Source organism: Arvicanthis niloticus, chromosome 10, assembly GCF_011762505.2.
Source record: "Arvicanthis niloticus isolate mArvNil1 chromosome 10, mArvNil1.pat.X, whole genome shotgun sequence".
In the NCBI taxonomy this organism is placed as follows: Eukaryota; Metazoa; Chordata; class Mammalia; order Rodentia; family Muridae; genus Arvicanthis; species Arvicanthis niloticus.
This window is the reverse complement of record NC_047667.1, coordinates 39,980,455-39,993,490: the sequence shown is the minus strand read 5'-3', so window position 1 is coordinate 39,993,490 and position 13,036 is coordinate 39,980,455. Positions and strand designations below refer to the sequence as shown.

The window sequence follows — 13,036 nt, the reverse complement described above, 5'->3', positions numbered from 1 at the left end:
TCATTTTTAAAAATAAAGATCACTTCCTGACCAGCAATGAGTTAGAAAACTGGCCCCAACTTTGATCACATCTCCCAGTATTGGTTAAAAATAAAATAAAACCCTCGAACCAGTCAACAGAGTTAAAAATTGCACAATCAAACTTGAATATAAATTACAGAATGGGATACATATTATTGACATGGTTATGAAAGGATCAAACACCCCCACTGAGACAAAATTTTCTCCACATTATTTCAATTTTCTTTAAAAGAAACTGATATGTAATTTTCTTCTTTATAGATATGAAAATGGAAGCAAGAAGGCCAAGCTGAGAGAAACAGATGCTACCCACAGGGCAGCGGTGCCATTTGGTTGTTTTGGTCTTTGTACCAGCAACTCCCACTCCTGTGAGTGATGTCCAGGTCCAGCTGGACTACACGGTTTTTCTTGCAGTCAAAACGCGAACGATAGACCCTACTCCTCCAGCAGCAAGTGCCTAAAAAGCCGAATACACAGAAACGGTGAAAAGGCAAGTCTAAGATCAGGCAAGACACTGAACTCACTAATGTGGTAAGTACTACCTGAGATCAGGCAAGACACTGAACTCACTAACGTGGTAAGTGCTACCTAAGCACCTATTATGCCCCAGGGAGGTCTCAGCATGAAACCAACGACTGTCTTATTACTAGGACTTAACAAAAAACAAAGACCAATCTCTCAGGGTTCTGCCCTTGTGAACTTACTTCCAAACAGACACTAGTCACTATTCTAGTATACTATATCTAAATAATGTTTAAGATGTCTGTAGAACAATGTTTCTGACTAAAACAGGTGTTCAAATATAAATTTAGTACATTCTCCATCTCCCATCCTCACTGAGGTTGGGACCCCAGTCTCAGTTACCCCAGCTTCCACTTAGTTTGCAGATTCCCCCCCTATGGTAAGAAGATACAACTTAAGAGCTAAGAGCTGCTCTCTGACTTGGAGTCTCTGACTTGAGTCTCTGCGAGTCGTGATTAAATCTTAGCAACTGGAAATTTTGGTGTACTTATTTGGTCAACTGTAAGACACTTAGGCAAGAAGAACATTTCAGTATTGTGCATGAAGTCCTGTGCCTTATCTTAAGGGAAGCTGCTAACCTGATACCAGAAAACAGAATGGAGGTGTGAGGGTGGGGTATATTCAGGGAAAGGCTGGTACTGAAGCCTAAGGAAAGAGTGAAATGGGTCATCAACAAATGACAGGATACCTCTGGATTTTAGATCTCATTCCAGTGATTAGGTAGAAAACAGAATGGCACAAACCAGTTAGGACACTACAGCCGCCGCCTTAAGATTCTGCGAAGGGTGCATCAGAGACCCACTGGCACGGATGCACTTGAGTACTCGGAATGTCAACCCCGGAGAGATGTGGAAAGACCAGACAACACATGTATTACTCTCCTCACCTACACGAGTTTTCCCTTCTAGTATTGAACCTGGGTGGTGGTGGCACACACCTTTAACCCCAGCACTCCAGGAGAAAGAGGCAGATGGCTCTGAGTTCGAGGCCAGCTTAGTCTACAGAGTGAACCCCAGGACAGTCAAGATACACAGAGAGCCCGTCTTGAAAAACCAACTTCTCCCTCCCCGAAAAAGACCTCATAGAGCTACGAAGAATAAATGAAATGTAAACAAGAGTAGAGCCTAGCAGTGTCCAAAGTAAGATGACCATACAAATTACTCCACAAGTTCCGCTCAGTGCAACAGGCCGCTTTACTTAGGATGGGTGCTAAACTGGACAATGCAAAGAATATTACTCATAAACACTAGCTCTGTGGTAGTGTATGTAAGATAAAGTGATTTAACTAAGGGTCAACAGCAAATTTTACTTTTAGTAAAATTTACTTATACAGTGCTTTCACTTAGACTCAAGAGAAGGCTTCAAAGAAGAACTGACTTTCAGGGGCTGGAGGAGATAGCTCAGCACATTAAAAGCGCTAACTCATAGAGTTCAGTTCCCACAATCTACACACAAAAAAATCATGCACAAATTTAATGGTTATTACCTGGAATCCCAACATTTCTATGGAGAGATGTGGCTATGCTATTGTTTATATTTTATCAGTACAAGAGCTAGGTATGAAAGGTTACTTTAAAAAAGTTACACTTGCTTTGTGTACACGTGTGCGGGTACAATGTATGTGAGTGTGTGAGTGTGTGAATGTGTGTGTGCGCGCGTGTGTGTGTGTGTGCAGTTAGTTCTTTCCGTCCACCAAATGGGCCCCAGAGACTGATTCAGGTTGTCAGGCTTGTTGGCAGGAGATTCTACTCAACTGAGTCACCTGGTTCACTTACCTACTAAATTCTTATACAGAAATAAAAATAATTTCCTTTTCTCTCCCTCCCTGAGACCCAGTCTCCCAATATAGCATATAATTCATTATGTAGACCAGGTTGGCCTGGGATACCTCTCTCTAGAGACGTACACTACCATACATGGTCAATGACAGTTTTTGAAATACAAAACAAAACTACAGTGTTGGGATCCATGGCTAAGAACGCTGGGCGAGCACTCCCTTCTCCGTGGTCTGTGGTGACTTCTAGTAACTTTCTACCCCTTTGAGCTTACTATTTCAGATTATTTCACGTAAGTAGAAGTATCAACACTTATTCTTTTATGTCTTGTTTATTTCTAAGTTCATCTATACTGTAGAATGTACAAAACCTCTGTTCCCTTTCATGGATGAGTAACATCCCACTGTCTGTAGGTACCACATTAGTCCTTCATCGTAGGTTATTTCTATCCTTTGATTAGTGTAAAAGAATTCGTATTTCAAGTATATCATCACTTAAGTACTAAATATATGGAAATAAATATGTAGTGCAAAAGGCAATCTCTTAAGATCAAGGCTGGTAAGCAAATATAAACTTTTCATTTTAATAAAGATATACAATCAAGTCATTGTTTTTCAGGCGACAGAGGTGTTTTTCTCCGCTTTAAAGGAGCAGCTCTAAGGCTCTGTAAGCTGTAACTTACCTTTTCATGCCACTGTAGCAGCACAGCACTGCTGTTGTCAGACGGGCTCTCAAAGCCTTTATAAATATACTTCATTAGAAGGTCCACACCATTCTTGTCCAGAGACTGAACAGCCTTCTCAATATCATTAGCTTTAAAAGAGATGAGCACCTTCAAGACGATGCTGCCTGCCCGGTCCTGCAGATAAATACATAACAAAGTATTTAGACATGTGTGCTCGAAACCAAGTTTTAGAAAGGCCACGCTAGAGCAACATTTGAAGAATGACATGGAGGATGTGAAAGAAGACGCCTTGGGAACATGGCCAGCGTTTAGATGAAGGAAGAACAAGTGCTGTTAGCGTGGGTTTCAGAGTGTTCAGAATGTTCCAAAGACTCTGGTGAGACAGAGCTGGGTGGTGGGAGAAGTGGGAGCTGAAGTGAGAAAAATAGGAGAGGACAGACCACGTGAGGAACAGCAGGCCACAGTAATGGCTCATGAGAGGACAGGCCACGTGAGGGCCAGCAGGTCACAGTAATGGCTCAGGCTTTTCCTGGGAAAGGAGACAGTGGAGAGCTTCAAGAGCAGTGACCCAATCTGTTTCTCCTTTTAAGACTGTCTGGTGTCTCTGTGGAGGACAACAGTGAGGCAGAGTAAGCCAAAAGCAGGACGCCCACTGGGGTGATTCTAAGAGCTAGTTCTGGTTGGCACGAGAGTTGTGGTGGTAAGAAGGGAACCCCTTCTCTTTGTTTGTTTAGAGACCGGGTTTCTCTTGTAACTATGGCCGTCCTGGACTTTTACTCTGTAGAACAGGATGGTCTGGAGCTCAGAGATCTGCCTGCTTCTGTCTCCTGAGTTGTGGGATTAAAGATGTGCGCCACCATGTCCAGCTCAGGGACATGGTGATAGAACTGAAGGTAGAACTGGGGATTTACTGATAGACTAATGGGAAAATTTAACAATTTATTATAACATTTAAATTCTACTTCTTGGTCAGAAAAAACTCCTAACCAAAGAAGAAAACTGAATTATCTAATTCTATCTTGTACTATCTTTCAAGAGTAGTTATTTTCTTAAAAGATTCCTTTTAAAACCATTAAAAAAAGAACTTTTTAAAGTTTCCTATCTATAGACTTTAGATTTACCTATCTTTATCTCTCAAGTTTTCCTCTGGTAGAGCCTGTTCTAGAAGCAAAGGTATCTCCTAACTCATCATCTAAACAGAGGGAACGTGTAACCGACCCTTTCAACTTCTCACTGCTCCTTCTGTTCAACACAGTCTGTCTTCGGCCTTCCTATGGGTGAGGTTTTACAGAACGTCTGTACCACCAATGTTCTCTTTAGTTTAAAGACTGACTGACATTTTCCTAGATATCTTTGTAACTAGAGCTATCACCTTCTACCCACAAGCTGTCAAAAAACAAAACAAAAAACCAAAATTGCTGGGCAGTGGTGGCCCACACCTTTAATCCCAGCACTTGGGAGGCAGAGGCAGGCAGATTTCTGAGTTCGAGGCCAGCCTGGTCTATTGAGTGAGTTCCAGGACAGCCAGGGCTACACAGAGAAACCCTGTTTCGAAAACCCCCCAAAACCAAACCAAACCAAACAAACAAACCCACCACTACCACCAACAAAAAAACCCCACCAAAATCAATAAATAAACAAATCTAATTTTATCTAATTTTATTGTAAATCTAATTTACAATAAAATGGATTGGTTTCATATAAGATGTTACATACCGGTGTATAACAGAATGCCACAGAAAGAATCTTATTGCTAAGGAAAGATCATATATATAAGTTGAAGTGTAAGATTCTATTTATTTTTTATTTTTTAAAAGAATACAGACCCTTGTAGAAACTCCTTAGGTACACAGCAATACCATATAAGGCAGTAACTGTGGCCCAAGGAAGTTGCACGGTAATCACCTTTTTAAGCTCTCATGCCTTTGTTTTCTATAATATTTAATATTTACATAATTAAGAAAAACTTAGGAAATCAAGAAGCAGCTGTGTGTGTTTTGGAAAAACTACTTATTTTTCAAGCCTGTTTAAATTCAACCTGAGTGGATTCCTCTAAAGCACACACAGAATTGATGTTTCCATTCTTTAAATTTACTGTGTTTCACATAGCATTAACCTAACTCTACATCTCAGTGCTATTTTTCATGATATTTTTACTTATCAAGAGCTTTTAAGTGGTGTCTCACGCCTTTAATCTCAGCACTTGGGAGGCAGAGGCAGGCGGATTTCTGAGTTCGAGGTCAAAGTGAGTTCCAGGACAGCCAGGACCACACAGAGAAACCCTGTCTCGAGAAAAAAAAAAGCTTTTAAGATGGATGTGGTGGCCTTTAATCCCAGTGGAGGCAGGAGACTTTTTGAGTTCCAGGCCAGGCCAGGTTATAGACTGAGGTTCAGTCTCAAAAAAAAAAAAAAAAAGTCGAATTGAAAACTCATGTCAAGGACAGTAAACAGGCAAAATGTTTGTTGACTGTGGGGTGTCAAAGGATTTTGATAATAGTAAAACAGAAGAGATTAATGCTGTAGTTTGCAACTCACCTTTACTGCCTGGCTCTTTGTGTTAATAGGGGGGTTTTTCAGAGCAGCCTGGAGAGCAGCTGTCATGTTTCCTGTAATGAAGGTTAAGGGCATAATAGAAAAGGATGTCCCCTGCTTTACAGGACTATTGGGTTTTAGACTTGACTTTCTCAATAGTAACAAAAATTACTATGGTCATTATGATATTGGAAACTGCATGGGTTTGTTTCCAATACGTCAACCAAAGGTTAAAATACTGAAATTAAAAGAATATAAGATTTATGTTTTTAAAAAGCAAAGATGGTTTTGACCTCGGTCCTATCAATCAAGTAGATTACGATTTCCAATAAACACACACACAATTATCTAGATGGGTATTCAAGAAATCTTAGAATATGCAAGAATTATTAAGTCACCAAACGATGCAGTTTATCAACAAAGTATACTATCTTGTCTGTGTGACTCTTACTGGAAAACAACCCTAAATTTTATACTAAAACTACACTGTGTATTAACTGAAATGCTGGCAGCTTACTCTGGCAATCAGAACGGAACAGGCAATAATAGCTTAATATGGATGAACAGGGCTCTGGATGATGTAGTAACCCACACGACCTGTAGGTGGCAGCTTACTTTATTTCCTACAGGTTATTCACACTGGGCTGGACCATCTATACCTACTCAGTCTCGGAAAGCACTAGTGAGTTAGCAAGCATGGGAAACAGAAGGCCAATCAGACTGTCAGAATAGACAGTCATTTCCCTAAAAGGAAAACCAGAGTCACTTGTGTCTCCATCTGTAGTACCCAACCAATCTGTCGTCTCTCCTGGTTAGAACGAGAGACAATATCTTTATATTTTAAGATGGACTGACGAAAAGGTAGACTGAATTGATAATGAACACAGCAGTAGGAATCACTAGAAATTACCTAAAATACCTTAGTTTAATAAAATATCATATATCCACCTCCATCAAATATACTCCTTATTCTTTGTTTTTTAAAACAAAGAATAAGCTCACCTCTTCTGTGGAAAAGGTCTAGTAAAAAATTATCTACAGTTGGTGATAAACTACTGTCAAGCCTGCATGGTCTTTTAAAGAACACTTTTTTTTTTAAAAAAAAGAAAAAAAGCCCCAAGTATTTTAATAAATAATCAAATTAGTAGCAACTGATGTGAAAGTTGTGGTATTTAAAGTTAAACCTATATGGCACATCTGTGAATGTTCGATGCTGTCTGTGGTTACCTCTAAATATTTTTGCTCACTTACTTCACTATGATCTTAGCAGAAAATTGATGAGGGAAGAGCCGTATGAACAGACTTAATGAATACGATTTTTCTAAAGCTCCAATTTGGATTTTTGTAACATTTCTAATTTTCTAAGGGATCCATGCAAATGAATTTCAAGGTTATGAATATTCAGATATGCAAACCAAGGAACCAGGAACTGACAGCCATGTTTTAACTAGAATGGAAACAATTTCAGAAAAACGATTTTGATTTATAGAACTGACTGACTCATTCTCTGCTTTATTCACTGGGGTTCATTTTAAATTATCCCCAGGGATTCTCTACATGCATTCCCTATCCTTTTTCTAGTGGCCTTTTCTTAGCAGGTCAAAGGTTCCAAACACGAACTGGGAATTTTGGAGAAGAAAACTCCCTTCGTCCTGTTCATGAATTACATGCAACCTTGCCCAAACCCTTGTCTCTTAATAAGTAATGCTGCCGATGAAAAAGCTCATGGGCTGAATGTACGAAGGGCCTCAATTTGCGAACCGCTCCATTTCTCCTGGCTAGGAATAAACTATCCCCGCTCCGCAAACCACACACACCCGACAGAAAAGCAAGACTCCAAGCGGGACGCCCGTGTCCCCACCGGGTAGGAATTTCTGGAGCTCAGAAAGCCCTCTAGGGCGCCGGCTGTGCCCCGGAGAAGGCGCGGCCGCTTAGGACAGCGCACCTGAGGAATCTGGGCGCCGGCAAGTTCGCGGGCGCGGCCGCGGGGTGCAGGCGGCCTGCTGGCCCCGGGAGCTCCTGCCCTCCGTCCCCGCTTACAGCTGGGCACAGCCGGCCGCGTGGCCCCGCGTCCCCACAGCCCCCCGCCGCCGCGAGCATAAGGATATTGCCGCAGGCATGAGTCCACCTCGCCCTCGTCGGGCCCGGCCTGGCCATCGCCGCCGTCCTCCTCATCCACGAACTTGTTCTCATCATATTCGTCCACGTCCACCTTCCGGAAGCGGGCCGACGACACCGTGTTCTTCGACATCCCGGATCGCGATGCTGGCCTCCCCTCCGCGGTGCCTCTTGCTCAGCGAGCCCAGCCCGGTCCGACTCACTTCCCTCTTCCGCTCTGGGGCGTCGCCGGCAGCCGCTGCTCGCTCGCTTCTGGGCCTGCGCGCAAGCCGGCGCGGCTTCCTCCTCAGCTTCCAGCCATCCTTCAGCCCCCGCTCCGCCCCCGCGTCCCCCGGGAGCGCGCGTCGGCAGGGGAGCGCGCGGGACGCACGGCGCACGCGCGGGCCCGCTGCAGGAAAGGGGCGGAGCTGGAGAAAGAGGCGGGGGCGGCGGGAGGCCAGAAAGCTGGCTGAGGCGGCACGGAGACGGGATTGGCCGCCGGGGAGCATCACGTGACACACGGGAGGTTCCCATAGAAACGCTTTTCTGCGGTCCAGCCTTGCGGGGGGTCTTGGGCTGGAGGCTATGGGCACCTCCGGCGCGTGGCCTGGAGTGCTGTCGCCGCCGCCGCCGCCGTCGGTGCCAGCTGCTTGTTGGGGTCCTGTGTGAAGTGTGGGTGACCGGACTCGCGCGTGGGGTGGGATGGACTGGCTGCAGAACCTAGTCCCCTGCAGTCAGCGGGAGTATGAGGCGGAGTGATGCCCAGCGTGGGACTAGTGATCGGAGCCCTCCATTCGAACCGAGCGCCACCGGGGGGCTGCCTTCCCGAGCTGAGAGCCCCTTCCCTGGCTTGGGATCTTGGCACGCTGTCGGTGGGAGTTCCCCAAGGACGGAATCGAAAGGTCACTTCTTACCTGTCAGTGCTGTGTGACAGCGTCGCGGCCGGACCTGCAGAATCTGAACTCGGTATTCTTTCCATCTGGAGGGAGGGAAAAAAGATGCTTGGGCCGGGGCTGGGGACTGGTTGCGAAATTGGGGGCAAACTTGTAGCATTTTCTAGAATCAGTCATCACATCTTAAAATAAGTAGTTATTTGGAGCAAGAATGCCAGAAGAGGGTGGGCGAGTTAGGCTTTTTAGTGCTGAGGGAAAATAGCGTGTGCAAAAATTAATAGAAACTGGACTTTCAAGGTTGTTATTTATTGTTTAAGGTTCCTGGGAGCACGTCAAATCAGCGTTTTGCTATATTCCACATTCCCGTTTCTGAGATCAGAGCTCCTATTGAGGAGGCAGAGGCACTAAGATTAAACAAATAATAGCCGTACTCTGTGTATTATACTGTAGTACAAGTATTTACAGAATAAAATCAATTCGGACACTTGACTGTGCCCTGCTTAGATGCAGATATACCTTGTTTCACAGATAGCAGAAAGCTGGATGTCATCCTGTTGAGTTACCTCGTTTGCTATGCCGTACTGAAAAAGAGCACTGGGCTTGGGATCAGAAAGCAGTGGCTGAGTCTCGACTTTTTTGCTCTCATAGTCTGCATGATTGAGGCACGTTGCTTAAAATTTGGAACCTCGGATTTCTTACTGCTAAAAATGGGGCTAATGTGCTTTTCACAAGAACGTTCCCAGGGTTCAGTACGCGGAAACGCTTCAAAAAGACTCTAAATTTCTGCATATGTGTGCAATGTATTATTGGTTTTGTAGCACGAGCTTCATAAATTACCCAATGATATGTTTTATCTTGCTGGCGAAAGAGATTCCAAGATTCTGAAGAGTTGAGTCTAATTTTTCTTATGTATCTTTTTTCATATAGAATAAAATTAAGTATTGAGAAGGTAGTTAGTCCATGCTTCATGAGTTAGTGGATATAAAAGAGTCACATTGGGAATAGAGAATCAGTCAAAAGGAGAAAAACCTCAGGGTCAAACATCTGTTGAATATAGACACACATATATGTGTATATATGTGAATGCGTTTATGAAGAGAGAGCACTGTATGTGAAGTGTATCCCCTTTCCTTGTGAAGAAGCAATGTAGCACCCCCTCCAGGTATATCATTCAGTTGATAGAAGTGACATTTCCTTGATTAACACATTATGAGCTAGTAAAAAAAACTCTCATGTCTTAGGACAGCAAAGGAGAAATTTCTACCTGCCAGCGGCACTTGTTTTGAAAGTTTCATAATGAAGTATAAGAGCACTGTTCTGGTGATGACATTATGTAACTTAGGATAAAGATTTGTTTAATTTTTTTTTTTTTTCTGTTTCAATCTTGTGTAACTCCCATAAAAGCTGCACGGCACACTCTTTTAGATGTTAAAACTAGCTGTACTTTTTGTTCTGTTAAATTGAGATTTTCTTTGAAGAGAAAATTAAACACTAGATGCACTGCTCAGTGCATCCGGAAAGGAGGAGTTAAGAGCTGACACAGCCCTTTCTCAAGCCCTAGTTTTTCCTATTGTCTTACTTGGATACATACACACACACACACACACACACACACACACACACACACACACACACACACACTTGTTCTCTTTAGAACTGGGAAAGAATCCTGGGGTAGAAAACAACTTAATGGAACAGTGAGGAAAACAAATTCAAGGATGTAATTATCTTGATTGCTCAGAATTTTGGTCTTCATGTGGATTGTGTTAAATTCGACAGTTTTTTTTGTTTTGTTTTGTTTTTTGTTTTTTAATAGTGCCTCACAGTGCTTAGGATGTAGTGGTCGTCACCACTGCTAAGTAATCAACTAATTATCTCATAAATTAATTCCAAGATAACATTTAAAATTTAGTATTTTAATGGATACCTTAATTACCTCCCTCCTATCCATTAGCCAATAGTTATTTTTTTTTTACAAGATTTAAAGGAAATGTTTGTCTCAGAAGAATCCTGTTCTTAATTATCTTCTAGTTAGAAAATGCACAGTATTCTACTTTCTTGTAAATTCTATATTTTTATTGTTACTTATGATACTTAATCAGCATCTTAGGTAATTTTATTTTCTTTGGATTTTTCAAATGAATGCTTTCCTCTTATATAAAGGATTTGCTTGGTGTAAGATGTACTTATGATGCAAATAGCTAGCTTAGCTGAATTTCCAGAGGGTTACAGCTGCATTTGCAGATTCTTGTTTCTATGATGTCTCCAAAAGCCAAGGATCAGGGCTGGTAAGCTGGTGCAGCTGGTGAAGACCCTTGCTGCCATGCCTGAGTTCAGTCACTGAGACCCACATGGTGAAAGGAGAGAACCAACTAAAAAAATGTTCCTTTAACCTCCACGTATGCACTGTGGCTTGAGTGTGTGTGTGTGTGTGTGTGTGTGTGTGTGTGTGTGTGTCCCTCTTCCCCATGTATGTTAAGAAGAAAAGGCCAAGGACCTAGTGAAGTTCTCTTATGAGGTTGGTTCTTAGACGTCTTAAGCTAAGTGCTTTACCTTCTCTGTGCTTTTTTTCTCTCACAAACTCTTGCCACTAAACAATTAAAGAAAAATTCATTGAGCCCCAGAGCATAGCACTGTTTTTGTTTGCTCTCTCTCTCTCTCTCTCACACACACACACACACACACACACATACACACACACACAGAGTTAAAATCTTTTAAGAAGCAGAATTTAAAAATTAAAAACAATATATGTGGATAGCCATTAGGGAGTGACACCTGAGAGTGACCTCTAGCCCCCACCTGCATTGTACACATGTGCGTGAGCAGTGGCTCCCTGATGTGTATTTGTACATGCAAGCATGCATGTGCACGCACACACACACACATACACACACACACACTCTGGCACACCTACATACATGCACACCTCACACACCACATACACTCACACACCTACATACATGCACACTTCTCTCTCTCTCTCTCTCTCTCTCACACACACAGGCACATCTACATACATGCATGCCACACACACACACACACACTGGCATACCTACATGCATGCATGCCTCACACACACACACACACACACACACACACACACACACACACACAGGCATACCTACATGCATGCATGCCTCACACACACACACACACACACACACACACACACACATTGGCATACCTACATGCATTCATGCCTCCCTCACACACACACACACACACACACACACACACACACACACACACACTGGCATACCTACATGCATGCATGCCTCACACACACACACACACACACACACACACACACACACACACACACTGGCATACCTACATGCATGCATGCCTCCCTCACACACACTCACAGTTTGCTGTCATAGCTCTTCTGCAATGTATAGGTATTTGGTCTTAAGCACATTCACATTGTTGTACAATCTTAACCACGATCCATCATTTTACAGAGCTGAACTTCTAGACCCATTAAACAGTAACTCTTTACTTTCTCCTCCCTCTAGCACCCAGCAATCACTTTATTTTATCAATGACTTACTGGGTACATCATATAAATGGACCCCTACAGTGTTTGTCTTTTTATGACCTGTTGCATTCACTTGGTATAGTGTCCTCAAGTTCATTCACTTGTGGCATCTATCAAAATTGCTTATTTTTTTTGAAAGGCTGAATAGCATTCCATTTCATTTTATTCTCATTTTAAATATTTGTTTTATTAATCATTTATTTGTGTATGTGTGTGTTTCGTATGTATATGCGTGTAAATACCAGCAGAAGCCAAAAGAGGGCATCCGATTCCCTGGAACTAGAGTTATAGGTGGTTGTGAGCTGCCATGTGGGTGCTGGGAATCTAACTTGGGTCCTTTGTAAGAAAAGCAAGTGTTCTTTATTACTGGGACATGTCTTCAGCCCATAACATTTCATTTTACATAACAAATGCCACATTTTGTTTACCTACTTGTGTGTCAAGGGATATTTGGTTTATTTTCTTATATCTTTGGGTAATTTGTTACTGTAAATATGTGTTCATAAATGCCTTAAGTCTTTACTTTCAGTTCTTAGAAATTTATACCAAGAAGTGAGTTTATATTTCTCTCTCTCTTTTTCTTTCTTTCCTTTCTCTTTTTTAAAAACAAGTGCTTTTAATTTTAACAAATTTTAAATAAAAATGAGTGCATGAGTCCACATTCCATTTCCTTTGATCCCCTATTTGGTACAGCACAGAGTGAAATAATCTTGGGAGCTTTGGTATGTGGTGCTGTGTGAGGGGAAGTGGGGTGAGTTAAAAGCCAGGGCTCTGGCATCTAGAACATCCTGGGAGTCCCCAGCCTAGATCGTGCAGGGTACTTGGCTTCCTGAGTCTAGAAGACGGCTCTTGGCTGTATACTTTGAGCAGAATTACAGAGAAGTCACAAGGAGGCACTGATGGGCACTGGGTTTCCCAGGGTATCATACCATTAGAGAAGTCCGAGGAATAGAACAGGGGATCTGGAATC

General features: G+C 42.6%; 2 protein-coding genes across 4 annotated transcripts in view; one reads left to right on the top strand and one right to left on the bottom strand.

The window, feature by feature from the left end:
* Positions 1-264: 264 nt before the first annotated feature.
* Positions 265-7,917, bottom strand: Arpc5 (actin related protein 2/3 complex subunit 5). Its single transcript, XM_034513335.2, has 4 exons — positions 7,644-7,917; positions 5,539-5,611; positions 3,001-3,177; positions 265-478 (listed from the first exon to the last, which is right to left on the bottom strand). Exons 1-4 carry the CDS (start codon positions 7,784-7,786, stop codon positions 416-418), a joined length of 456 nt encoding a protein of 151 aa, XP_034369226.1. The 5' UTR covers positions 7,787-7,917; the 3' UTR covers positions 265-415.
* A 249-nt stretch (positions 7,918-8,166) lies between these two features.
* Positions 8,167-13,036, top strand: part of Rgl1 (ral guanine nucleotide dissociation stimulator like 1) — a 243,937-nt gene continuing 239,067 nt past the window's right edge. Inside the window, exon 1 of one of the 3 annotated variants that reach the window (XM_034512785.2) lies at positions 8,167-8,598. The gene's annotated coding sequence lies outside the window, so the exon portion shown is untranslated. The remainder of the gene's footprint in view (positions 8,599-13,036) is intronic. The other 2 variants (XM_076941338.1, XM_034512786.2) reach the window with 2 other exon arrangements.